This window comes from Anabrus simplex, chromosome 14, assembly GCF_040414725.1.
Source record: "Anabrus simplex isolate iqAnaSimp1 chromosome 14, ASM4041472v1, whole genome shotgun sequence".
Lineage (NCBI taxonomy): Eukaryota > Metazoa > Arthropoda > Insecta > Orthoptera > Tettigoniidae > Anabrus > Anabrus simplex.
This window is the reverse complement of record NC_090278.1, coordinates 59,036,117-59,063,953: the sequence shown is the minus strand read 5'-3', so window position 1 is coordinate 59,063,953 and position 27,837 is coordinate 59,036,117. Positions and strand designations below refer to the sequence as shown.

The 27,837-nt window shown below is 39.7% G+C and overlaps 1 protein-coding gene across 1 annotated transcript in view; it reads right to left on the bottom strand.

Annotated features, from left to right (window-relative positions):
* The window catches only part of pbl (epithelial cell transforming 2 pebble), a 153,450-nt gene that overhangs the window by 43,776 nt on the left and 81,837 nt on the right, over positions 1-27,837 (bottom strand). The window contains exons 7-9 of the mRNA XM_067158177.2: positions 15,879-16,013; positions 2,935-3,169; positions 1,096-1,211 (exon numbers count right to left, since the gene is read on the bottom strand). Of these exons, the coding sequence (XP_067014278.2) occupies positions 1,096-1,211; positions 2,935-3,169; positions 15,879-16,013 (486 nt within the window). The remainder of the gene's footprint in view (positions 1-1,095; positions 1,212-2,934; positions 3,170-15,878; positions 16,014-27,837) is intronic.

The following is a 27,837-nucleotide window of genomic DNA, read 5'->3' as shown; positions in this document are numbered from 1 at the left end:
AAAGTTGCCCAGATAATCACCACCAGCAGCAAAGAAAATGAGGCACAGTGCTCACAGACATATTTGTCAATGATATCAGGCACTGCCCAGAAAATAACTTTGGTGACTTTCTCAGCAATCGGGTCTCTGTCGGTTTGCCCTTCTAGCGAGCCGGGTAGGGTGTTTGAAAACGAGCGTCTTCCAAAGTTGCCTATTCGAAAACATTTCGTTGTCCAAGACAGATTCCCAATTCCATCCTCTTCTCTCCATGTCTTCCCTCAGTTGGTCCATCCATCTTCTTCTTGGTCTTCCAGCTGGTCTTCTACCTGTTATTCTCTTTTCCAAATAAGCACATGGTAAGCTATTCATTCGTTCAACATGCCCAAACCATTTAAGTCTAGATGACCTAAGTCTTTCCTCCATCGATTCATTTAGACCTAGGTTAGATCGGATCTCATCATTTTTCACATGATCAAGTCGGGTCTTTTGGAGGACAGTTCTAAGAAATTTCATTTCACAGGCTCGAATCCCACTACAATCCTTTTATGTTAGTGTGCAGGTTTCCAGAGAATATGTAAGGATGGGAATGAGATATGACTTGTACAGGGTCATTTTTGTTCTTTGTGGGACCTTCTCATGCCATAGTAGGTGTCTAACGATACTGTAAAAATTAGAGCCTTTGGTTACTCTGTTTGTTATTTCTATCTAATACAGAATGTAACAAAAATACAGGACCACCAAGTTGAAGTAGTACACCAATTCAGTTATTTAGGAAGCGTAATGGCTAGTAATAACAGAGGTGAGATAGAAATAACAAATGGCCAGAATAATGTCTGAAAAATGAAGGAAAGGAGTTCCAACATCATCTTGTATGACAAGGGTATGTTCGTGCCTTTTTAACTGATTGTTTCTGTTCTAATATTAATAGTGGCAGTTTGGCGAAACACAGAATTGTTTTTCTGCCCGGGCGTAAGAACAGGCTGTGAGGCTCGTGCAATCCCCACTGCATACACAGAAAACTCATAATCTACTCAATCAGAATTTGACATTTCCCTTGCTGAAGGTACCTACACAATAGTTCAATGTGGTACTAATAGGCAACAAAAATACACTCACAGTCATGATGGTGTGGAGGATCCCCACGTAGTTGGCCTCCGTCTGCACCAACTCGAGGAACACCTGGCGCCGAGGACTAGCACTTTTACGAGGGGTTTCACTACTTGACTCTCCCTCTGGAAGGAATCACAGTAATTAATAAATGATCTAATAAAAGTGCATTTTTAAACATATGAATATATTCCAGGTCTACTTACTAGGCATGTGTAGTAGGAAACCCTGCCAGGATCGGTTGGAAGAAAGGGCAAGAGTCAAAGCGTAAGGGCATCCACAGGTGCTAGTTTTACAAAATAACAAAATTACATCTCCTGCATAAAAACTTTTTAATTGTAGGTTGCAGTATCTTACATGAGAATGCCCAGAAGGTTGTAGAAAGGGGGGGGGGGAACTTGAATGTTTTAGCTTCCAATAGATTGATTTCCTACTTCACAGATAATCATAACCTGGTGTATGAAACCCTGGCCAGTAGAGAAGGTTACTGGCTGACAGATCAGTTATACAGCCATCATTAGAAATACTGTAGAAGTCGATTATAGCAATAATTCTTAACGGCAACAAACTTCATCTCTAGAGCAGATTTATTGTAAAAATCGGAAAAATAAATAAATAATAAATACAAAACCGCACACATTAAAATCAGTATGAAACGAGCAATCAGTCCTTTAAAAACTTAAGTTCTCAAGGATGGTTTCCATACTACAGCTTACTTGTTATTTTTCTAACAACCTTTACAATATACATTTACATAATTCCATTTTAAATGGTCCGTTATTGGAAATTATAAATTTTCCAGCTAACTCATTCTTGGTTGCCAGCATTTCGCCCCAGTAGGATCTTCAGTTGGTAACTAACATACCTACCAAGACGCATGACTAGTGCACATAGTCATTTCGGACCAATATTTCCAGTTCTCTTGGGAATAAAAAAATCTCTATCATACACGAGAATAGCCTTCCTGAAATTTAACAAGACATGAGGAACAGTGATGCAAACTGATGTATCTTGAGAAGTATCAGATTCCTACTTAATTTCCGTACGTAGAATCAAATTGAAGCGATAATTTACTTCAGCCTTTATTTCTAACAAGTTAATTACTATCAGCCATGTTTTTTATGCATTTATAACAAAAACATGTTCTTCCCTTTAGTTTTGAATTTAAATGTTTCTTTACGCCAGTCAATGTGTACTACTAATCAATGACATCGCCTCAATGTCGATGAGAGAGCTCGCTAATGCCCATAGTGAGAAATCGATACAGAAAATGATCGATCACATTAATTCAATATAATCACTGGAGTGCATATATATAATTGAAAAAATAATGCACACTAAATCACTTGTAATAATGGATGAATCAGTGAAATGGTTCTTGTTGTAGCTGAACGATAGTACACAGTTTAATATAGAAATTTTTAAGGCGCATTTACAACCGAGTTCTCGCTCTATGCCGTACTCGCTATAGCAGACTTCTACTGTAATGCAGGGATCTTTGTAATACAAACTTTTCATGGTGGACAGGGAGATATAACCATTACACAAAAAATGTATACGATTTTAAGGGAAACCAGAGCTGACATAATTAACGATGCTACAAGTGACTCATATCACAACCTCAGCTGATAACAGAGTTTCTATACAAAGATATATAATTTGGATTTTGGTGAGGAATTAGAAGTAGAAAAGCACTTTTGCAATGAAAAGAATTAATATTTGAAAGTAATAATACAATGTACAAATAAGGATTAAAGGAGGAATAATATGTACTGTAGCATAATGGCATAATATACCAAAAGACTGCAATGTGCAATTTTGCGATCAGTATTCAGTCCAAGGTCTTACCTCCTTCAGCAGGTTTCTCCGGACTGAGCGTGTGGTCATCATCGAGGAAGGAGCCGCTCATACTAAGTAGAGCAGCATCACTGACAGACGAACGTCGCTTGTGTATGGCAGGGGAGTCGATCTGAACCAGTCTGGATACAGCATCCCGCAGCCGTTTCCGTTTCCGAGCTCGTGATGCGGGTGTACTGTGCTGGCTTGGCAGCCTGTTTGATGGACTAAGTAGTGCCTCCAGGTACTTCAGACAACAGATGAAATGGAACAATTTCAGACAGGTTGTAATATAAATATCGTAAAAAAACTAACTTCTACATAGGACAACAATAAAGCTACAATCTAATTTCAGTGAATGTACAATTAGTATTTAACTCTAAAGAGTGCTGATGAGCACTATATGACTCCTGTGTGTACTCATTAAAAGTGCCGTTCCGGATATTACCCCTTATTTAACAGCTTGTAGGTGATTAATTTAATTAAAAAATGTAAGATTATAATGTGTAGTACTGAATAGGTGGAAATTTTATACCTTAATATATAGATACAACAGTCAATACAGAACTTGAAATAATGAATTTCATTTCCTGCAATTACTAAAGCAGTGACGAACAAACTAGAACATATCTTCAAGAGTTTCTCCCTTTGCTGGAACTAATTTTATGTACTCAAATTTCATTAGCTTTCTTCTGTTAACACTTTACGTAGATGGTAATATTCCGCGGAGGCCGAGCAACATATAGCGTACGGCGTTGAGTTCTAGTGCTTCTATGTCCGCTTCAACAAACTTTAGCAGAGTGCTTGAACACAATACAGTGTTTGTGCTTCATTAAAAAAATACCAGGTAGCAGCACATCATCGGAACCTAATTCTATCATGATACTAAGTTGGTAAGTTGGCACCAGCGAAGCCGCTCCATAGACCAGGAGCAGAAATTCATAGAAGACTTTCAACACAATAAGGAGACAATGTTTTGCCACAGCGGATGCTTCCATTCCATGGTCTGACGTTTGCTCTCTGGTTTGAAGTGGTAAACATGTTTCATCTCCAGTGACGATCCGTTTCAGAAACCTTTCACCTTCGTTAGCATGACGGTCCAGCAGGTGCCGACAGATTCTCACACGATTGCGCATCTGCTCTGCATTGCATTGTTTTGGAACCTATCCCGAACAGACTATGAGAAAGTTAAGCCTATTATGCATGATTTCATACGCAGAACCAAGACTAATGTGCATATGGTTTGCCCCATCATCAACAGTCACTCATCTGTTATTCAGGATCATACCACACACTTGTTCAATATTAGCATCAGTTACGGCTGCAGACGGACACCCGGATCTTTCCTCATCCTTCACGCTCATGCGACCCCTTCTGAACTGTTCAATCAACTGGTAAACACTTCGCTGAGGCTAAAACATGTGCCCGTATTGTGCTGAAAGTCTTCTATGAATTTCCACTGCCGGTACACCCTCAGACCAAAAAAAAAAAAAAACGGATTACGTAACAAGCAGAGAGTGGCGCGGCCATCTTTACAGTGCGACAGCGCAAGCTGTACTGATCTAATAATGCTGAAACCTTGCACAGATGTAGACAATGGTGCCATCTAGTGGCTAGTGAGCATACAATGCCAAAGAACCAACCAAAAGAAAATTAGAGCAAAATTGTTGATACTTATCGACTTGCCTACGTATATCACATACCATTTTTTAGGCACAACTATGATATATAAGTATAAATTACCTAACATTGTTCGTTTCCGAAGATTGCTTGTAATTTTTAAAATTATTATTTGCTTAACGTCGCACCAACACAGATAGGTCTTATGGCGACGATCGGATAAGAAAGTGCTAGGAGGGGAAAGTGGCCGCGGCTTTAATAAAGTCCCAGCATTTGCCTGGTGTGAAAATGGGAACCCATGGAAAAACATCTCAGGGCTGCCGACAGTGGGATTCTAACCCACCCTCTTCCGAATGCAAGCTCACAGCTGAGCGACCCTAACCGCATGGCCACTTGCTTGGTAGATTGCTTGTAAATATGAATAGTATTGACAATAAAAAGTTCCACCTTTACACTATTCACAAAATTCAATTTTAAAATGAAGTTACAGGTACATGTTTTGTCCCTCTTAGGGACATCTTCAGCCTAGCGATTAAAACTTGCTGAAAGCCCAGGATTCAGAAAACCACACCATATTTTTCTGTAACTTCTTCACAAGCCATTCTCTTTTTAACATGCTGTCAAAACTATAAAAGTGTCAGAAAACTGACTAACATCCTGTCCACTTCAGACAACAAAAGACTTAGCAAAGGAGCCAAAAGGGACCTTTGATTTCAGATTTGCTGACAACAAATTATTCCCAGTTGCATGACACGATAATTCTGTTGTCACAGTTGTGACCTATTTTGGTACCTTAGAACCACTAATGCATGTAAAAAGGTACAACAGGAAGGGAAAGAAGCACACGATGGTCCCTCAAAAGAAACTATTCCAGGAGTCAAACAAGGAACTGGAGGAGCGGATTTACATGATAATAGCATTGCCAACTACAGGATTAGAATTAGAGGCACAAAGTGGTGGTGGCCATTATTTTCTAATGGTATCTACAGCATGAATTTGAATACTTGATAGATATACCGCCTGGCAACAGGCTCTAATGTAGTCAAATACACTTCAGATTGCACAGAGCTTCATCCCTGCGAAAATGGGAAATCACGGAAAACCATCATCAACTCTGCCAACAGTGGGGTTCGAATCCATTATCTCCCAGATGAAAGCTCATAGCTGCGCGCCCATAACCGCATGGCCAACTCGCCCACTAATTGTAAACTAAATAAATACAAAAAGAATGAAAGGTTCTGTAATCATATGTTCTCCCGTGGGGGTTTTCTTAACTCTTCCCCTATCGGGCACGTCCCAGGTGGCGGATGGGGGGCCCTCCGGACTTGTCTGGAGGGTGTGAGGGAAATAAAGTACCCTCCCACGAACAAAAACAGGTATTGCCAGAAAACGTCTTGAGGCATTGTGATTGTTACTAGCCCAAGTCAAGGCTTGGAAGTGGAAGCCTCGCCCACACATGTTAGAGAGGCATCCATGTTTCCTCTACATGGGTGATATGGTGGTTCAGGTGAAGTGGGGCTGGTGATTGAGGTGAAAGCTCACTCTGGGGTGCTGAAACCAACACATCACTTTGCTCTACGTAGCCTGGACGAGCCGCGGGTTGGGAAAGGGGCAATCCCAACCTACGGGGAAAGTCATGGCTGTGAACTCATTCATGATAATGCCAAGTGGAGACCACGTGAGTAGGCCTACTGAAGGGGGAACAAACCTGGGTTGGTTCGGGCCAGGGGTGGACCCCTGGATGGACGACTGAGATGCGTGGTCTCAGCTACGGAGAGCCTGAGTTGCGGGAGGACAATGTCTGGCTGTATGCCTCACCACAGATGGTGAGAACGACGCTCAGGACCCTAGAAGGAGCAAAAACCCTATGATTGATTGAAATATGGATGCTTATAAGGAACCAATTTCAAAAACTTAAGACATCAAGGGAAGACATGGAAACTCCAGTAGAGCAAAGCTGGGAAATGAAATGAAATGTTGTATGGCTTTTAGTGCCGGGATATCCCAGGACGGGTTCGGTTCGCCAGGTGCAGGTCTTTCTATTTGACGCCCGTAGGCGACCTGCACGTTGTGATGAGGATGAAATGATGATGAAGACAACACACACCCAGCCCCCGTGGCATTGAAATTAACAATTTAAGGTTAAAATCCCCGACCCGGCCGGGAATCGAACCCGGGACCCTCTAAACCGAAGGCCAGTATGCTGACCGTTCAGCCAACGAGTCGGACAGCAGATCTGCGAACAAGCCCAAGATGAAAAATGGAGACAGAAGTCCCAATTGGACAGGCTGTCGCCGACTAAAAACAAGAAATGGCAACAGAAGCTCCAGTAGAGCAGACTGCTACCACAAGCAAACCAGAATGTCCGTAGAGACAGAACTGAAGATTTCTGCACCGAAAATAAACAGATTTCATATCAACAGACCACCATGCAACAGTGCATATTACAAGGAAAGGAAGAGAGCGAGGAAGGAAGCCAAAATAGTGGCTGGAACTTGGACGGAGAAAAAGCCAAGGAACAGGGATCGGCGAGAGGCAATCCCTCCAACAACGCCCAAAAGGCCAAGATCGGGGGATAGTACACCATCAAATTCAGCTACAAAACCGCCCGCCAAGAAACAGAAAGAAGAGACGGTCATGTCCTTTTCGGAAAGACTAACTTCAATTAAGGTAGTAATAATAACTAATACCTAAAACCTTTCCAGACGGGAAACTGAAGGAGGGCAGATCAAATTTCAAGTAATTAAGGGAAAAACAAAACCTAGCATTGGCAAAGATGGTACTGAAAGTTCTACAGGCCAAACTACAACATAAAAAATCAGCTGTGGCCAATTTCGTCAGAAAGTTCAAGTCCGGGGCTATTGACGTGGCTCTTATTCAGGAGTCTTGGGTAGTCAAGGGCAGAGTACCAGGACTGGTGGAATCTGGAGGTAAGATGATGTACGATACATCGGAAATATCCAGAACATGTCTTCTTGTGAACAGGAAACTAAAATGTCATATGTTGCAGGAACACTGTTCACGGGACATAACCGTGGCTAAGATTAAACTTGGAAATTGGGAGGGACCCAGAGAAATAACCATGCGCTCTGCATACCTCCCATATGATTCAACTAATCTGCCATCAGAAGAAGTTGACAATCTAATTTGCAATGCAAAGAGGAAAGGCGAACACCTAGTCCTTAGAGCAAATGCAAATTCACACCACATGGCATGGGGCAGCACGAAATTCAATGCAAGAGGTGAGTACTAGAGTTTATTATTGGAACCGAGTTGACAATACTAAACCTAGGAAACAAGCCTACATTTATAAATAAAAATCGTAGGGAGGTAACAGACATTACACTAAGCACTACGCATATTGCAAACTTTATTAAAGACCGGAAGGTGCTGGAGGAACCATCATTGGCAGACCACCAGCACATCCAATTTGCAATAGATGCGAGACTATGTGGGACTGAGATGTACAGAGACCCAAAAAGAACTAACTGGGATAGATACAGAGAAGTACTAGGGAAGGCTGTAAAAAAAATTCCAACATGAGAGGACAGAAAGAATTGGATGAGGCAGTGGAACTATTAGAAGAGGCCATTATAGACTTTTTTTTTTTTGCTAGTGGCTTCATGTCGAATCGACACAGAGAGGTCTTATGGCGACGATGAGATAGGAAAGGCCTAGGAGTTAGAAAGAAGCGGCCGCCTTAATTGAGGTACAGTCCCAGCATTTGCCTGGTGTGAAAATGGGAAACCACGGATAACCATCTTCAGGGCTGTCGACAATGGGATTTGAACCCGCTATCTCTCGGACGCAAGCTCACAGCCGCGCGCCTCTAACCGCACGGCCAACATTATAGACTCATTCCATGACAACTGTCCTCTCCAAGAAAAGAAAAACACCAAAAAAGTAAGGGGGTGGAACAACAAACTAGCCAAAATGAAAAAAGAGGTTAGGATGTTGTATAGAATATCATCTAGAAATGGTATGTGGGACATATATCATTGGAAATTCACTGAGTATAACCTAGAGATACGGAAAGCAAAAAGAAAATATTGGAGACTGTTCTGTGAGAAAGTGTAATCACACACTGAAACAGCAAGGCTCCAGCAGGTTCTTAAAGCAACCCACATAATTCAGGTGGGGACACTGGAGAAATCAGGTGGGTCATTTACTCAGGCGGGGAAGGACATGCTGGAGATGCTAATGGCGTGTCACTTTTCTGAGGCTGAGGAGATGACAGAAGAAGAAACGTTTGGAACAGAGACCGGAGCTCAAAGAGCAGACTAGAACTGTGCCAACAGGATAATAAAACACAACCATGTAAAATGGGCAATCGACACGTTACACCCTAAAAAGGCTCCCAGGCCAGATGAGATACTTCCGATACTCCTGCAGGAAGGACAGGAGATACTCGTCACTGCCCTGACTGACCTCTTCAGAGCTAGTCTAGCTTTAGGGTACGTGCCGAAATCATGGTCTGAAGCTAAAGCAGTATTCATAACTAAACCTGGAAGGGCAAACTACGCCCAAACCAAAGCATACAGGCCTTTATGTTTAACCTCCTTCATGCTGAAAGCAATGGAGAAAATTCTGGATAAATATATCAGAAGAAAGGTGCAACTGAACTCAACGTTACATGAAAATCAGTTTGCATATAGAGCTGGCAGATCCACTGTAGTAGCACTCCACCAGTTGGTTTGTAAACTACAGGAAAGTCTAGAATATAAAGAAATTGCACTGGCAGCATTTCTAGATATAGAAGGACCCTTCAGCAATACAATCTATGACTATGATCAAAGCAATGGAAAGTAGCAAGGTGAATAAAACCGTCGTCAAATGGATTACTTCCATGTTAGACGGAAGGAAGATAAAAGCAACCCTGTTTGAAGAAACGCTGACAGTTAGGGCCACCAGAGGCTGTGCTCAGGGAGGAGTTATTTCACCTCTGCTGTGGAACCTCGTGATAAACAAAATCATAGCTATGCTCAACGAACAGGGTTTCTATACACAAGGATACGCAGATGACCTAGTGATTGTGGTACGAGGTAAGGTGATGAGTGTTATCCAGGACCTCATGCAAAGATCACTCAACCTTGTGGAGAACTGGTGTCGGGAAGAACAACTATCAGTCAACCTGAACAAGATAACTCTGGTCCCTTTTACAAGAAGGAGAAAAATAGAGGGAAAAGGATCACTGAGGCTCTTTGGGCAAGATATATATATGGAAGAACAGGCACTGCATCTAGGTGTAGAGTTAGATGAAAATCTAACCTGGAATCCACATACAGAAAGGAACATAACCCGGGCCAAGAACTTGTTGTATGCATGTAAAAGAGCCGTTGGGAAGACATGGGGCCTAAGACCAGCAATGGTAATGTGGATATACACAATGATCATTAGACCGTTGATCGTGTATGCTGCAATCATCTGGTGGCAGAAAGTAAGTCAAGGAAAAGTCGGCAGTAGATTGGATAGCCTACAGAGAATGGCATGCATAGCCATAACTGGGGCTATGAGAACTACGCCGACAGAAGGCTTGAATACTTTACTAGATCTCCCATCACTATGCAATTTCATAAAACAACAGGCTAGAATGAGTTCATATAGACTGGCAAAATCAGAGTGCAGGAATGCACAAAGACTGTAAAATTAACAGAGTAATAACAGAGGAAGTTCTACACATGCCTTCTGATCATATGATACCAAAGTACAACCTTGAAAAACTGTTTGAGACCCAGATAATAAAAAAAAAAAAAGAAGATGGGGATATCAACAAATGGAATACTGAAAATGAAGATATACTGTGGTGGACTGATGACTCAAAGACTGTGGATGGCACAGGAGGAGGGATCAACGGGGGAAGACCTGAGAGATCAATCCAGATGAGCCTGGGTAAGCACACTACAGTCTTTCAAGCTGAAATGATAGCTATCACAACATGTCTTGAAGAAAATCTGAAAATGAACTATAGGAATAAGAACATTTTCATTTTTACAGACAGCCAAGCAGCCATTAAGGCTCTAGAGGCAGTCCAGATAATATCCAGAATTGTCTGGTATTGCCACTCACTTCTCCTGAAGTTCTCAAAGTACAACATTGTCAAAATAATATGGATACCTGGGCATGCAGGTAGAGAAGGAAATGAAAAGGCACATAAAATGGCCAGGAAAGGGACAGAAACACATTCTGTAGGCCCAGAACCTGAATGCAGAATTTCCTATGGAAAATGGGTACAAAAGAAACAAACGGAAAACTGGAAAAATACAGGATGCAGGCTTGCAAAGGAACTGATAAAAGGATCAAACAAGAAGCATACTAAAGAACTGCTGAAACTCAGCAGCAAAAATTTAAGATGGGTAGTAGGACTGTTGACACAACACTGACATCTGAAAAAACACCTACACAAAATTGGAGTAATAAGAGACAACATATGTAGGAAATGCAATGAAGCAGAGGAATCAGCTGAACACATACTTTTCGAATGTGAGGCGCTGGGTAAATCAGACTCTCCACTCTAGGAGTACCATGTGAAGAGAGAGAAAAATCCAAGAAGACCCAATTAGAACAACCTGCAGCTTTGTGAAGGGAGCAGGTATATCTATTGTCGCGGCCACCAAATTAGGCGGGTGAGGAAAACTGCGCTGTCGTCAGATATGGGAACGGCAAAGCGACAGATGGTCGAGAGTCGCTTATCTCAGAGCACGGATTGGCAACGCTGATCGTGCAGTGCTGTCTAGTTGAAGCCCATCCGCTCCAGGCCATCTTACCCATGCCATTCCCTGCCATGCAGCTGTTGACCTCGCACCGTAAGTGCAGTTAAAATGGATAGTGAATGTGAATTGATTTGGGCTGAAGTCAAGAGAAAAGTGGCAGAGAGGACCAAGACATTAAAAATAAAGGACGTAAAAAAACTCACATCAGAAGTCATCGACCGTGTGACTGCTGCAAATTGGGAAACGTGCTTCAATCGCACGGAAAATCTTCAATCAGACGATTGGGCCAAGGAAATAGTAAGGGACGAAAGAATGGAGCCGTTCATCATCAGTGTAAATGACGACTCGACACATAGTGAGATGTGTGACGACAGTGACTAAGAAATCTTAGACTGCCTTCAAGCTAGAACCCGATTCTTAATTCATTGTAAATTAATGTTAACCTATTCTTTAAAGTAGTTCTTTTTCCATATTACTCAGTACAATATACAGTATTCAAATATCTAAAGTAATAATGTAATAAAACTGATACGGATTAATATGTAATCCAAAAGTATTTACGGCGTCCTGCAGCCTGTGCTGGCGCGCGCTCCGAACTGCCTCAGCCAGCGACATTTACATGATCGCTTTCCGGGCCATTTTCCAGGAAAATTACAAGACTCACGGAAATATGTTTCAGATAAAAAATATAAGTCAGGCAATTTTTTACATTTTTCCCACAGACAAAATGTTATTGGCTGAAAAAATAAAAACTTGGCCGCTTACTGAAATTTTCAATACATGATTCTACAGATTTAAATTTACTCGTTCAAGATTTTATTTTTAATAATTATTTGAAGTGGTTTATATGGAAAATAGTTATACCACTGAAATCAGCAATCTTTTCTGAAGCTTGTAGTATAATTTATTTTGAAACATTGTATGAAGTAACATCAGGAGCTTGAGAGATAACAACTTGCCTCGCGCTCCGAAATGATGTGTTCAGTTAGACATTTCTTCGTCAGTTACTACATAACCTTGGCAACAGCGTAATTTCTCTGACCCGCCTAATTTGGTGGCCACGACAATAGGTGAGAATGAAGGAAAAACATGGTAGCAAAAGATCTTAGAGGTCGACGCTAATTAGGAAATAAAGCCTATTGCTCACGGTAAAATGTTTCGTAAAACTTGTTATACAATTAATTTTATAAAAATTTGGTGAAAACAAGTTGTGTTGCTCACGGTAAAATTATTTTATAAAATCCGTTGAAGCATCAGGATGGCCATCTATGAACTCACTCCTGAACTAGGATGTGCATGTTCTGCCATCTATCGATAAACTGTAAAACCAAGAATCAGCTGTTCAACTTACAGTGTGTTTGAGAGTATTGCTCCAACAAACAAAGCAAAACTTGCTGCTTTAGCTGGAATTATACGTTGTACAGTGGTAAAAAGAAAGAAAAGAAATGCCAGGAAATGCTGGACTCGGGTTGGATCAAAAGAAGAGACGAAGGTAGAGGATTGCTGTCCTTGGTCGAAAATTAGTTGAGGTTAGAAGACCAGCATTCATTTAAGAATTCGGCGATTGTGTTTTCTGCCCCTCTTCTTGCATTTCTGCTGTGGTAAAGTGGCGTTTTAACTTCGTACAAACAAGGATATTTCTGGTATTCGTCCAGTAAAACTCTAACAGCTTCCTTACTCCACCCGGATCCTGCCATTTTAGAAAGAAGTGTTTGTTTACAATCGAGCTTCACAATCTTCTCACAACGTAGCGCCAGCATCATCGTAATGTCAGCTTCGCTGATTGGTTAGTTTTATAAAATTAATTTTACGGACTAGAACATGTCCTATTTTACGAAAAGTTTTATAAAAGGTTTTATAAAACTTGAATTTGACCGTGAGCAACAGAAATTTTATAAAATTAAATTATTGTACAATAAATTTGACAGAAAATTTTACCGTGAGCAACAGGCATAATATTTAGAGGCCCCATGAATAAAAGAAGAAGAATCATATGTTCTAAGAAACAAAAACCCCATGGCGCAACAGCCCTGAAGGGCTCTGGCTTACCAAGTGACCGCTCCTCAGCCCGAAGGCCTCCAGATTATGAGGTGTCATGCGGTCAGCACGCGGAGTCCTTTCAGCCGTTATTCTTGGCTTTTTAGACTGGGAACTACCAAGGAACACCCAACGTTGCATCAGCGCAACATTATTGATCATGGTCATTACAGAAGGCATTGATATATTTGGCCTATTACCCTTTTAGTAAATTTTAAAAGAAAATGGAAACAGTGCAAGTTTTAAATGAACTTTTATGCACAGGAAGAGCTGGGTTAAAGCTCTTGTTCTGAATACTTTCAGAGTGGTTTCAAAAGAATTAACAAAGACCACTGTCTTCATCCCCTGCAACGACATGCTGACAAAGCCATAGAGTTTAGCAGCACCTCTATAATGAGTCACTCGGCGATTTGGGGAAATCGTATCCACACTCCACCCAGTAGTTTCTTGCACAGATGGGAAGCAGCACGGTCAGTCTGTCCTCGCAGTTCTTCGCGGAAGATAGTGTATTGTGGATAGTGCTATATTCAGCATGGAAGTTTACATTCATCCCCGGCACCGATGGTGTGAAACCTTAACTGCTCATGTCGAATGTACCGCTTCTTTGAATAAGGTTTATTTGAATCTGTCTGAAAGTATACCTTACAAGACTGGTCTGAAAAGTGCTTCCTTGAAACCACGTGGCCATGCTGCTAACCAACTACGCAACCTTGCATGGCTTTCTAGGTGTATTTCATTCAAAGTTAGCTGTTCAATGTTTGCACTACATTGGTTATTTCATGCATGCATTAGGCACGCAATTTGCATGCACGTGGTCAGCTAGCTAGTTTTAAATCAAGGGATATGGCATATACAGAGACATTTTAGACAAAAATATGCTTTCCACACTGTGGCAACAAGCAGTTTGGAATAACCCGTTTTCAATATCAGCACGTTAATGCTCCTGTTCATGAATTAAGGTCAACTGTGTCATGGTTTGAAGAAAATCAGGTTGACCTGATTCCAATAGTCTGCTCAAACCCCATTTGAATCCAACAGAATATCTACGGGATGAGTTGGATAGTTGGTTGCATGCTAGACCAACTCAACCAACAAATGTTAACTATTCTTCATGCTTCAGAAAGAATGAAGAGTTCCTCCATCAGCTTACTAGAAGTTAGCAGAGGGCCTACTTACAAGGGTAAATGCTGTAATAAGAGAGAACTGAAAACATTTTTTTCTTTTTTATAAAATATTTAACACATAGACCAAGTCTAGCAAGACATTTTTTCCATCATGACAAGAAGTCAAATATGCTTCGTTCATAGAACTCGCAATCTCTGGGAGTATAATTACTTGCACATAACCAATTTCACCTCTTCAAGTGAACTAAAGCATCTCTAAGCTAAGGGCATGACAACTTCATCAGTGTTGAGGTGCAGGTTTCAAAACTGACAATGGTCCCAGTTAAAAGAAACTCCCCAAAGAGTATGCCATGGATGTCCCAAAATAAAATCAAAAGGACCTTTATTGTCAATTGAGTGATCTAGAATTTCTTTGGTGGCAGAGAGTAGGAATGTTTCTACATCATACTGGTCAGTTTTGTTTCAGGCATAAAGTAGTTTGCCCAGGTATCCTCGCCACTTAACACACTCCCCTTCCATGTAATACATTAAGGGGTACAAGCATTCCATTATTATCTGGCCCTTCTGCTCTTCCGACAAGTCCTTGGGTGCCCGGCAAGCACTAACATTAAGAAATTTCAAATGCACCACATCATATGTTGTTGCATTTGAAATGTTGAATTATTGACCCAATGTTCACAGATGCACATGCTGATCGTTATAAACGGTACTTCAATGCCTCTGACAATGGATGGTTGAAACAGTCACAGGTCAGCCAGAATACAGTTCATCAGCAAGGTTTACTCACTCAAATCTCTCTGAAGAATCTGCAGCATCAGGAGATGATACTGCAAGTTTACTACTTTCAATGTCACTGGGGGTTTTTCCTTTATTGCCCACCAAAAACTGCACGGCCAAGGCAGTACCTGATCAAGCCATTGCTGGAATTAGCACCCAGTTACATGGCACTATAATTCTGTTGTCACAGCTGTGACCAATTTTGGTACCTTAGAGCAACTAATTCATGTGAAGAGGTACAACAGGAAGGAAAAGAAGCACATGATGGTCCCTCACAGAAATTTCACCTCTTCGAGTGAAATGAAACATCTCTAAGGGCATGACAAAACTTTATCAGTTTTGAAGTGCAGGTTTCAAAACTGAGGTAAGAATTTAATCTCAACATCAATATTCATTTCTTCAAATTTGAAAGAAAAAAGTCAAACAAAGAAAAGGAAAAATCTGCATAATAACACTAACAGCTTTGGACACCCAGCTGCCAAAAACGGTTTTTAAAAAATTAGTTGTGCATTGCCTTTCAATCCACTCTTGTAAAATCAAAGGGAGGTTCAACATCCTACAAGTATTAGTTTTATACAGCTGGTGCCTTTGGAACTAACAATGGGTGTCTGATGACTTTTGTGTGGATTGCACAAGTGTATTTCTGCAATTTCCCTTAGGTACTGATGATCATTAGCGTAATACTCACATCTTCAAAGAGATACTCCTTCTCATCTGCACAACCTTCATTCTGTACCGACGCCCAGAACCATTCTGCCTTCACGATGGGTGCCCTGAGGGGGGCTTTCTCGGGAATACTTTGTACTTCTGATTCGTCCACAACCTGCGGAGAAAACAAGTCCAAAAATGTCAAGTTACGGGGTGATACCGGAAGTACAGTCCTTTGCAACAAGAACCTCAAACTTACCTTAGTATGGAACTTAGCTCACCATAATTAATTAGCTCTAGGATTCATAGAAGAAGTGTGTGTGCACTACCCAAAAACAAGCCATGCAAATGCAATCAAGTAAGCAAGTAAATGAAAGGAAAGCATCAAATTTTAATAAGAGAATTACAACAGAAAAGCTGGCCAATACAGCATCAACCTGAAAATATAAATATACTTAGCAGGGCAGATAAATACAGTATTATGAAGTATGAATCATTTAGAGAACAATATTTAAAAAGATAGCAAAGTGACAGGGAAAGGCCAGTAGGTAGGCCAATGAACGATTGATAGACACAGTGAAAGCGGAGGTCAGCATGAGGAACGTCAAGCGGGAGGACATGGAACAGAAACTATCCTTTGAGAGGAAGAAGTGGCAAGTGCTTATACACCACACCCGGGAAACAGGAAAATGATGACGATTATTATTCTTCTTCTTTAAAAAGTGTTCTTGCTACTTCTACTACAGTATTTAAAAATATGTTGAAGTCTAACCATCATCCATAGAACTCATTTTTCAATATAAACAATGCCTCATACAAAGTAAATGTTTGTACAGAGAACGGAACATGGAATAGGAATACGTAACAGGATAAACACAATGACAGGCCAAAACTGGAAAGGGCAGCAATAGAAAAGGTGACGACAATCTCTACACATCGAGAAGCCAGTATGTTCAAATAAGTACGCTCTTTTCTCATCAACCCCAGTTCTATATCCCTTTATTCTTGGCCCCCAACAGCCTTGTTTGTTTCCCAGCTTCATCGGGAGATGCAACATCAACTCTTACAGTGGTATCATCTACATAAATCTTCAGTCTTCATTGAAAAATATGGGATAAGAAGAAAGACAGGTGAACACAGGAAAAGTAACTTTATCTTTAACTTTTTACCTCTTCACTCTTTCCCGTATTTATCTGGCTTTCTTCTTATCAAGACTAAAGTTGAACCAGAAAGACCACTCAAGGAGTGTTGATGCCTGTCCTGATGAAGCTGGGATACAGAAAGGAGCTTGCTGGGAAGAAATGGATTTAGAAAAACATGGGCTGATGAGGAGACGGAAATGTATGAAGTCATGGGAGACTGCCCTTGTTCCTCTTTACACACTGACCGGCTTGCTTATATTACGTGTTTCTTTTCAGTAACTATCTTTCTATGTAGGACATAAACCTAGCACAAGAGTAAAAGATGTTTCACAATGTCTTGTTCTTTATCAAACTAACAAGGAGAATACACATCTGTGCATGATAAAGCCCATCCACGTTTTAATTTTAACTCAAGTACAGTCAATAAACATAAAACTTAACTCAAATACTGGCCCTGCATGTTTTATTAACACAATGAGTCCCAGCCCATTCTTCATTCTTCACTTCCCAAAACCCAGGTTTCCTTGAACTACAGTTAATTCAAATAATTTTGTACACAACTGTTGTGAACGTAATCAATAACGATTAACATATTCTGAAAGAATGAGCATCAAAGCTATTTTAGAAGGTAAGAATTTATTCTCAACATCAATATTCGTTTTCTATTTTCTATTTTTTTTTTTTTTTTTTTTTTACAATTGGCTTTATGTCGCACTGACACATCTGGGCCTTATGGCGACGATGGGATAAGAAAGGCTGTAGAATGGGAAGGAAACAGCCGTGGCCTTAATTAAGGTACAGCCTCAGCATTTGCCTGGTGTGAAAATGGGAAACCACGGAAAATCGAGGGCTGCCGACATTGGGATTCGAACCCACTATCTCCCAGATGCAAGCTCACAGCTACGCACCCCTAACCACACGGCCAACTCGCCCGGTATATATATATTTATTTATTTTTCTAAATTTGAAAGAAAATTTTAAACAAAGATAAAGAAAAATCTGCATAATAACTGTAATTGGAATTACTGATCATTCCTTTTAAATTACATCCATAATTTCATATTCAGTTAGAACACCTCCTGGTATCTGTGGCATATTTATTAAGTATAATTATGGTGAATAACATGAGAACACATGGAAAACACTTGTTTCAACTTCTATCTAAATGGTGAGAGATTAACTCGCCATGCGATACCACATCTTTTATTTCCTAATAATCCCCCAAGTAGTCGACGGATGGGAAGTAAAATCAACAGTATCATGGAGAATAAATTGATAAACTTGTAGTATATGGTAATCGAAACCTGAGATCTGGTCGTATACTTGAAGTTACACAACACAGGAAACATATCGCCGACCTATACTCGGGCATGAAATATGTGAGCGTTTACCACAGCCCAAGTCAAGATTGAGCGTGGGCTTCAATGTGTTACCTCAACTTTCTAATTCTACGTAGTCTGGACGTAAATACTTTTACAAACTACCCACCAAGTTCCGTCATTTTTCTAATGACACTAGCTGGTGTTTGTATTGATCTCCAAGGTGATTTTGTAGAGTACAGTATCTCGTTATACCAGAATGGGCCAAATATGAAAATCATGTTGTGACAACAGTCTTGCACAAGGCAGAAAGACAGCCTTCAGGCATATTGGATGTCTATAAGAAGCTTGGCATCACAAAAATCTTCGTCTTTCAATGAAATATTTTTAAGAGACCAGCAGTGAAATATTTAATTTTGTATATTCTTAAAATACGAGGATATTCATAAACAGTGGGTAACCGCTGACCGAAGAGATGGTACTTCCAATTCCTGCCACCTGCAGAATATGTTCATCCCATTTCAAAGAGAATTTTTGAAAGAAAGCCATCTTTCTGCCACGGCAAATTTTTGTGCACTCCGGTGTATGTCTGACAGCACTTGTTCGGGCCATTCGAAGTCTGCTTGGACACCACAGATAATTAAAGCCATGAAACAGAGAATTTGTTAAAATCCCATGTGAAAAATAAGACAAGATAAATGAATGTTTTCAGATGACAATGTTCAAGGTGCTAAGAAGTGACCTTGGTCAGAAAGTAATTTGTCGCAGCACTGGGCACTTCCAAACACATCTGAAGAAGCAGATGCTCAAACACTCAAACTTACTTGAGAGGTATGTCATCATCATTTCCCTTCATCCAGCTGTAGCCGGGTAGGGGCAAATATGGTTCCTCTCCACTTTCTTCGGTCTTTCCACCACTCTTCCTCCATGTGCTGCTTTTGCTGTTCTCATGATGTCATCCATTACTATTGTAAACAGGATTGGTGATGGAACACTTTCCTGTCTCAGCCCACTAGTTATTTTGAACCAACTTGTCCTGCCAACTTGTGTTTGCACGCAACTACAACATTCCTTATACAATGCCATGGTCATTTTTATTAATCCCTGTCCAATTCATTTTTGCACCAGACTGTCCCAAACTTTCGTCCTAGGGACACTGTCATATGCCTTTTCAGTATCAATGAATGTCCCAGTCTAGGTTTCTTTCTATATTTTGAACCAACTTGTCCTGCCAACTTGTGTTTGCACGCAACTACAACATTCCTTATACAATGCCATGGTCATTTTTATTAATCCCTGTCCAATTCATTTTTGCACCAGACTGTCCCAAACTTTCGTCCTAGGGACACTGTCATATGCCTTTTCAGTATCAATGAATGTCCCAGTCTAGGTTTCTTTCTATAATGCTGCGTTGGATGGTATCCTTCCATCTCAATCGTGGTCGTCCACGGCCTCTCCTTCCGTGGATTTGCATTTCCATCAACTTTTTTGGCATTCTTTCGTCGCTCATTCGCTTTATGTGCCCAAACCATCTTAGTCGGCTCTTCTCTATTCTGTCATTCATTTTTTCCACTCCAATTTCTTCCCGGATTTTCTCATTCCTTATTTTGTCTCTTCTACTCTTCTGTATCATACTCCTCAAGAATTTCATTTCGGCTGCCTGTATTCGCCTCTCATCCTTCTTTGTCATTGTCCAAGATTCTGCTCCGTAAGTTATGGGTACGTAATACATCTTGTACATAGTATCCTTTGCTTCCATTGGCACATCTTTGTCCCATAACATATTTCTTACACTATGACAGAAACAACTTCCAGCTTGAATCCTTTTACTAATCTCAGCATCCAGTCGAGCATTCTCCATTAATTCACTCCCCAGGTATTTAAACGTTTCCACTACTTCCAGGGGCTTGTCTGCAAGTCTAATCTGACCTTTCCCTTCTTTCTCCCCTCTAGTCATAACAAGAGTTTTACTCTTTTCTACACTTATTTTCAATCCACATTCTTCAATCTTCCCATTCACCACATTCAACTGTTCTTGAACCATCCTGACGTCTTCTCCCCAAATCACAATATCATCTGCAAATAACATCATGTTCATTTCTCTTCCTCCATGTGCTGCTTTTGCTGTTCTCATGATGTCATCCATTACTATTGTAAACAGGATTGTTGATAGAACACTTTCCTGTCTCAGCCCACTAGTTATTTTGAACCAACTTGTCCTGCCAACTTGTGTTTGCACGCAACTACAACATTCCTTATACAATGCCATGGTCATTTTTATTAATCCCTGTCCAATTCATTTTTGCACCAGACTGTCTCAAACTCTCGTCCTAGGGACACTGTCATATGCCTTTTCAGTATCAATGAATGTCATCACCATATCATTCCCGTACTCCCAATGCTTTTCCATTAGTTGTCTCATAATGAAAATGGGTTCTATTGTTGACCTTCCACTTCTGAAACCAAACTGATTTTCCTGTATCTGCTTCTCAAACCTCAACCTTATTCTACTTTCCAGTATCCTTTCCATTATCTTAGCAACATGGGATATTAGAGTAATTCCCCTGTAGTTCTTCAAAACTTTCTTATCACTTTTCTTGAAAATTGGGATGATTATTCCTTTTTGCCAATCCTCAGGGACCTCCTTATTCTCCCAGACATTCCTGAGAACCCGATATGTCCACTGCAGGCCTACAGCTCCAGCTGCCTTTATCATCTCCACCGAAATTTCATCTATTCCAGCAGTTTTTCCATTCTTCATCTTTCTTACTGCCATTTCAATTTCAATGTATGTGTATGTGTAAGATGGTAATGGGAAAATTCTCTTTATTGCTGAGAAATTTCTTGTTTCTGTCTATGCCTCAGATGCAGGCAAACTGACAAGGTGACTCTGAAATTCCAGAGAGTTCATCGTCCAGTATCATTAACGAAGAGTCTCTTATGACGGTGTTTTGGACATTCACTTTCAAGGAAAAGTATAAAAATATCCTTTAAATTGTACCAAAACACAGTGCTATGTTTTGATGTGAAGCCCTTAAATCAAATTTGTACACGGGTTTTTACTCTGCTCCAACACACAACCACTCGATGGTTGCAAGCAAATGTTCTCGACTTTGTTTCTGTCGTTGATTGGCCATTTGGCAATCAGAACTCAATCCTTTAGATTAAAAATTGTGGCCTACCCCTTATTGGAAAGCCCTACCATCGGAATTTTTATTATGGACACTAGAGCTTAGGCTTTAATCACAAACGAACCAATAGGCCTATTGCAATGCGAGTTATACCAATATCTTCCTTGTTTAATTCTACATTAGCGTATATAAGACACACTGTTTTCGATGTTCATTAAATATTTTTCATTTGTGGTTGTAATAAATATTGCCCACATTTTTGGTTTCTTCTCTAGGAAGCACTCACTTAGGAATATATACAAGGAAAACTACTTGTCTGATGGTAATGAAATTTTTATATGTTATAACCACATGTATTTGTAGTGTAATACTCAAGTTACAATTTTTTTCAACCACCCCGAAAAAAATTCTGATCATTTTTCTAAAGCAACTCTTTCTCAGCCCAGGATAAACGCATAGCAGCAAACTTGGGCTTGTTTTGAAGCACTCTGTCATGGTTATCAGAAACTACAACAACTGTAACGGTACAGTGTGGTACCGAATTTATGAAGAGTAATATTGAAGGGTGGTTTTATGCACGCCGGACCGTATGAGCCATATGTGCATGGCAAGTTCATAAATATTACTGTTCTGTTATTGCTAATGGCCTCTTCTGGCTTCACCTTGAATGACTTAACAACTTCCATGATTATACTAGAGAGGGCAGCTCCCTCGATGTTGGTCACGAATGGTCGTATCTTTCCGACGAGGTGTGAATTTTATCTCTTTGACTAGAATCTTTGCTTTGGTTTTGAGTATAAAATAAATAAAAAATGGACCCCACGCAGATCGGAGTTGTGTTTTTGACTTACAGAAAAGTCTTTAAACGATTCAAACTTAGCCTATACCACCATCCTTCTCTTTTTCTTGCTGGTTAATATATTTCAGGTATGGGTACTCTTTCATATTATTTGTTCGGCTATTCTTTCGTAATATTTGTTTTATTATCTATAGCTGATTGATATGTGTCGTTTGCTCTGCAGTATGGACTGCATGTTGTTCTTGTGGTTATTGTGATTATGATATGTTGATGTTTGGGTCTCATATTACTTCTGTTCATGTGCGCTGCATTTTTATGTAATTTTCCATCTTGAAGATGTTTGCCCTTTGAGTCGGCACGAGCTTCCACTTGTGTCGTAAGAAGTGCGAACCCTGATGGGTTTGTGCATAACTGCGGGATTTCTCTGATCGCACAGCTGAATTCGTTTGTCCCGTGCACACAACTTCTGATATAAATGAGACCTCGTTTGTGACCCTGGAGTCATGCTACATGAAATTGAGTTCGTCGTTTGACTGACGCTGGTGCTCATATTGCTTGCCGATCCCGGCTGTGCCTGAATGTGTGCACGAATGTTAGTATGAGAGGGGAATGAAAGAATGATGTATCAATCAGCTGAATTTACATTTTGATCTTGTTTCTGTATCTTATTCATGCATTTTCGTATGGTGCTATTTCTTTTGCCTTCGCACCTGTCTTGGCCGCTCGCTTACCTATAGGGCCGCCATGTTTCATTTAGGCTATGCGCGTGCCTGGGATTTTCCCCTTTGATTATTAATATTATCTCCTTGGTCCGGAGTTATTTCTCTGATATCTTGCATATTTTCTTTTCTTTTTCAACTCGGGGTGTTCTCCTTGATGCGTGGGAGTTTGACGATCTGTGGTTATTGTTACTATGAGGGTGATGTCGGAATGATGTTGCATGAAAAATCAATTGAAATATACTCATGGAAAGAACGATCTCTTTTGGTCTGTGACACCAATATTAATACCGGCACATTCAATAATGGTATTGTACTTAACTGAGTGAGCTCGCCGAATGTTTTAATATTTTTTGGGTTTTGTAACTTCATGCTCACATAACAAAGTTGTGCCAACAACTGGAGCAGGACTACTTATGTATGTACCCGTTCTTATCCTTTTAATTGATAATTTTCCTTTCCTCCTACCTTTATTTATGATTTTAATAAACCCTTCTTGCATGTACTTGAATTTAATTACTTATAGAATTAGTCTCTTACTATTTTTAATTTGTAAAGAGGCTCCTTTCCAGTTCAAGGCTTTTTTTTTTGCCTTTCTTAATCACGATCTATGCCTCAATTTCTCTCATGGTATTTATTTGTACTGGGATTGTTTCCGTGATGGGACGGGGTGTGGCTCAGCACTCAGTCATGGTTATCAGAAACTACAACAACTGTAACCGTACAGTGTGGTACCGAATTTATGAAAAGTAATATTGAAGGGAGGTTTTGTGCACACCGGACCGTTTACTGACCGCTCATCACCCCGCAATATACAGACCTTCGGGCTGAGCAGCAGTCATTTGGTAAACAAAGGCTCATCAGGGCTATTACGCCATGGGTTTTTGTTAGTTTGTTTGAAGAAATGGTCTACAAGAAAGCCACATCCTAATACTGCTGGCCTAAAAAGAGTGTTGAAGAACTGCTACAGCCAATTTTCCTATAAACATCATGCATGACACACTGATGCATGGCCAGGAGATTGAGGAAAATGTGGGCATTTGAACAGTACACCAAATGCCCCAAAACTGATTCTTTTTTCAAATATGTACTGAATATAAATAGTTACTATAATATGTAACAATATCTATGGGCAAAGTATATGCCAGGCAGTTCAAGTTATCTGCTGTAATGAATGCCATAGTGACACACACACAGAATACAATTCGAACTGATTACTGTTGGCCAGGAAAAATATAAATGAAGGAGCGGTTTTGTTGACAAGATGTAGGCTACTGTTGGACAAAATATTATTCCATACATACATAATTGTAATTCTCGTGAACCAATGTCATTGAACAAGTCCATCAATCCCTTGTAAATCTACATACCTAAGCACGAAAGGAAAGTAATACAAGGCAGAAATTAAATTAGGTTAGTATTGAACAACTACACTACACTACATAGCACCTACCAGCAGAGCTACAAAAGAAATGAAAAGAAATAGAATTTACCCCAACAACCAGAAATAAACATATATGCAAGTCTACCGAGTGAACAACTTCCTTTAAGGTGTAACAATGTATTAGCAAATGAACTGTCAGCACAGTACAGAATGTGACACAAAAATTTAAATACCTTTTACTTAACCTAAAAAGTTACACTGCAACTTTTATCTCTATGAGATTACGACTGTCTAACATTTATAAATCAATACTAGTCCAAATTATCATACTAAAGTGCATAATAAATTTCACCATAAATTATTTTTCAAATCACAAATTACCATGAGATTTGATATTAAATTACAGCTCTAACAGGATTAAATAATGAAACTGCAAATTCTTACAGAGAAAAAGAAGAAACAGAAAGAAGTATTTAAAACAAATAATAACATACAAATAAAAATACTGTTGTACATTACAAGCTACTGAAATGTCTCAAGTCTATCGACAGCACTGTTACAAGGTGGTTAAGAGTGATATAAATCCGCCATACACATTTTGAAATCCACTCGAATGCAATTCTCAATGCTAGCACCGAATTGGGTCCAGGTAGAAGAGTTAATGGCAATCGAAATGACTGTTTTATTATGGACAAAATGAACGCAAATCTTGCACATCTGTATGGAAGGAGTGTTGTAAAATTTGGAACACTGTCAGCACAGAAAAACCCATACGTGTGGATAATTCCTACACAGAACAATGCCAGTTTTCTGTGAAACACTTTACGATAATTGCCACCGACATGTCCTCGTGAGTGATCGCAGGATGTCCACTTTGCAACATTTCAACAGTCTGATATAGCAAAGATCTATCCACCTACCACATCATTGGCTCAGCACGACACTGATGAAATTTCTGGCACGGAGGACTGTTATTTTCACATGATCTATGTTCAACTTTATTTACGCCCATCTTGGAGCTAGGCCAGTTCCACACTAAATTTTTCGTGCACTGTTAACTAGCTATCAATACAAACAACATTTGTCAGTAGCATACAGCAATGTGACGCAGGTTTCCAAGCGCGTATATTGCGAAGTTATCATGCTCCTAGGTGTTCAGAAGACGCAATCTAGTTACCATGACTGATGAAACTACCTCCCTATAAAGATCTCCTGGAATGCTTTAGCACCAAATATCAAAGAGAATGATGTGCATCATAATGTTGAGATAAGTACAGCTTAAATAAAAAGTGAATATGATTAACTTTTTTTAAAGTTCATAGAGGTTTTGTTCATCTTCTGTTGAAGTTCCATCCGATAAATTAAGTCCTGAGATCAGTCATAATTTCTGAATATGAAACTGGAAAGTGTTCAAAAATATTCAATGCATACTGTGACACGCTTCTTACCATGAAAGCTGCTCAATGTCTTGCACACAACAGCATTCATAATGAATCATCAGGTCAATAATAGTCCCAATCAATAACCATGTCTAAAAATGGCATACTTAGATATTCCAATGACCTCTTAGTTGAGCAGGTAGCCTTGCTCTTCACAGTACGTTATTTAACACACATTGCATACATTGATCCTGGAGTTTTCTTAAGGCAGACAGTATGCCGGAAAAAATAATAGCAGCTCACAGATTTTTACTACGGAGTAGTGGTGGTGCTTTGAATTAAATACATTCTATATACTACTCGAAAGCATAGCACCAAATCAGGAACACTATTTTTACCATCTGTACCTGATCGCATAACCTTTGTATCACATCATTTGGAGGGTTTCAACTGCATTAGAGGATACCAGATGTTCACAATGGCTTCAGTCAGTAGCAACTTTGTATTAAGTCTTCTTTCTCTTCATTTCTTCTTCAAAATCATCCATAAATTTTTCATTGGATTCAGATCAGGTGAATCACCTGGCCAAGACAGTGTTGTGATATTTTCTTACTCTCTTATGCAGTCCTTGACAACCCTTCCACAATACTAAGATGCTGAATCACCTTGAAAAAACAAATTGTTGTTCCTGACCTGGTAACATTTTCTGTCATCATTTGTGAAGGAAAGAACTTCATTGGGGTAATCACATTAACGAGGTTGTAAGAAAGGATTACATATCTCCTCACATATTTATGATGGTACTTAAGTGTTGTAGTAAGAATGTAAAAAAAAAAAGAGGGTGTTCAGTCTCTGGTAAGACCCCAGTTAGAGTATCAAAAATGTGCACGTCTGTACCGTGGCATAGCTCTCGCTGCACTAAGCAAGTCACAACTTGTCAGCTCTCATATACTGCAATAGCCGCGCATGTGCAGTAGCACTGATAAGGACTAAGAATTCTGCCAGGCAAGTCTTACGACGACTGCGCTCCCTGTAATATTAGGGAGCATGATTAGGATTACTTAATACGAGAAATGGAGAAGATCCCAATGAAAGCAACAGGATTTGTCCTGGGCGATTTCTAACAAACGAGAAGTGTCGCGACAATGTTACTATCTTTGGGCTGGAAAGACTTGGGAGTAAGGAAGCAAACTGCTCAACTACGCAGTACGTTCCAAGCTGTCCGAGGAAAGGTGATGTGGAGTAATGTTAGTAGACAAATAAGCTTGAATGGAGTTCTTAAAAGCAAGAAAGGTACCCTTAAGTACCCTCATAACCATAAAGATGAAGATAAAGTTGGAATTCAAGATGATAAACTGGTACAAATATTTGTTTATAGAAAGAGATATCAGGGATTGGAATTATTTACCAAGGGAGATGTTTGACAATTTCTTCAAAATCCTGTTAAGGAAAGACAAAGAAACTATAGGGAATTTGCCATTTGGGCAACAGACTTAAATGCAGACCAGTGGTAAACAAAATAAATATTTAAACTTCGTCACCTGATTCAAATTCTTTGTTGTCAATAGTAACCTGGAAGCTGGAATTTTCACACCTTTGTTAATATCATATATATTTTGCTAATACCTAACGTTACACCTTAAAAAAAATTGTCAAGAGCATTTTCAGATAATAAGTCATGATGACTAACAGAAGGTGAGAAGGTAAATTTCCATGGTGAGCTGTTCCAAAACATTTCAAGGCCAGGAAATAATCTCTGCAATTATGTATTAAAGACGTTCATCAGGATGAAAATTGAAAACTAATTTCCTCTAGTCTTACATAGTTTTTGAATTACAACAGAATTTATTTCCTAGACTTTGTATAAATTAAAATTATTCACTAACTACCACCAACAAATAAAATCAATAACCACATCAATAAGCAAGCTGTCATCAAAAAGAGGACAAACCACACATGATCCACCACAAGCAGGAATGTATATCTCTGCATGCATTATGAATTAATTTCCAATGTGCAATGTGCCAAAAGTCTTGAAATTATCACTAACATAGTCGATATTTCATTACAATACAAAGCCACCAGAGGTAGTCAGATTTTTGAAGGGGGGACACTCCATATTGAGT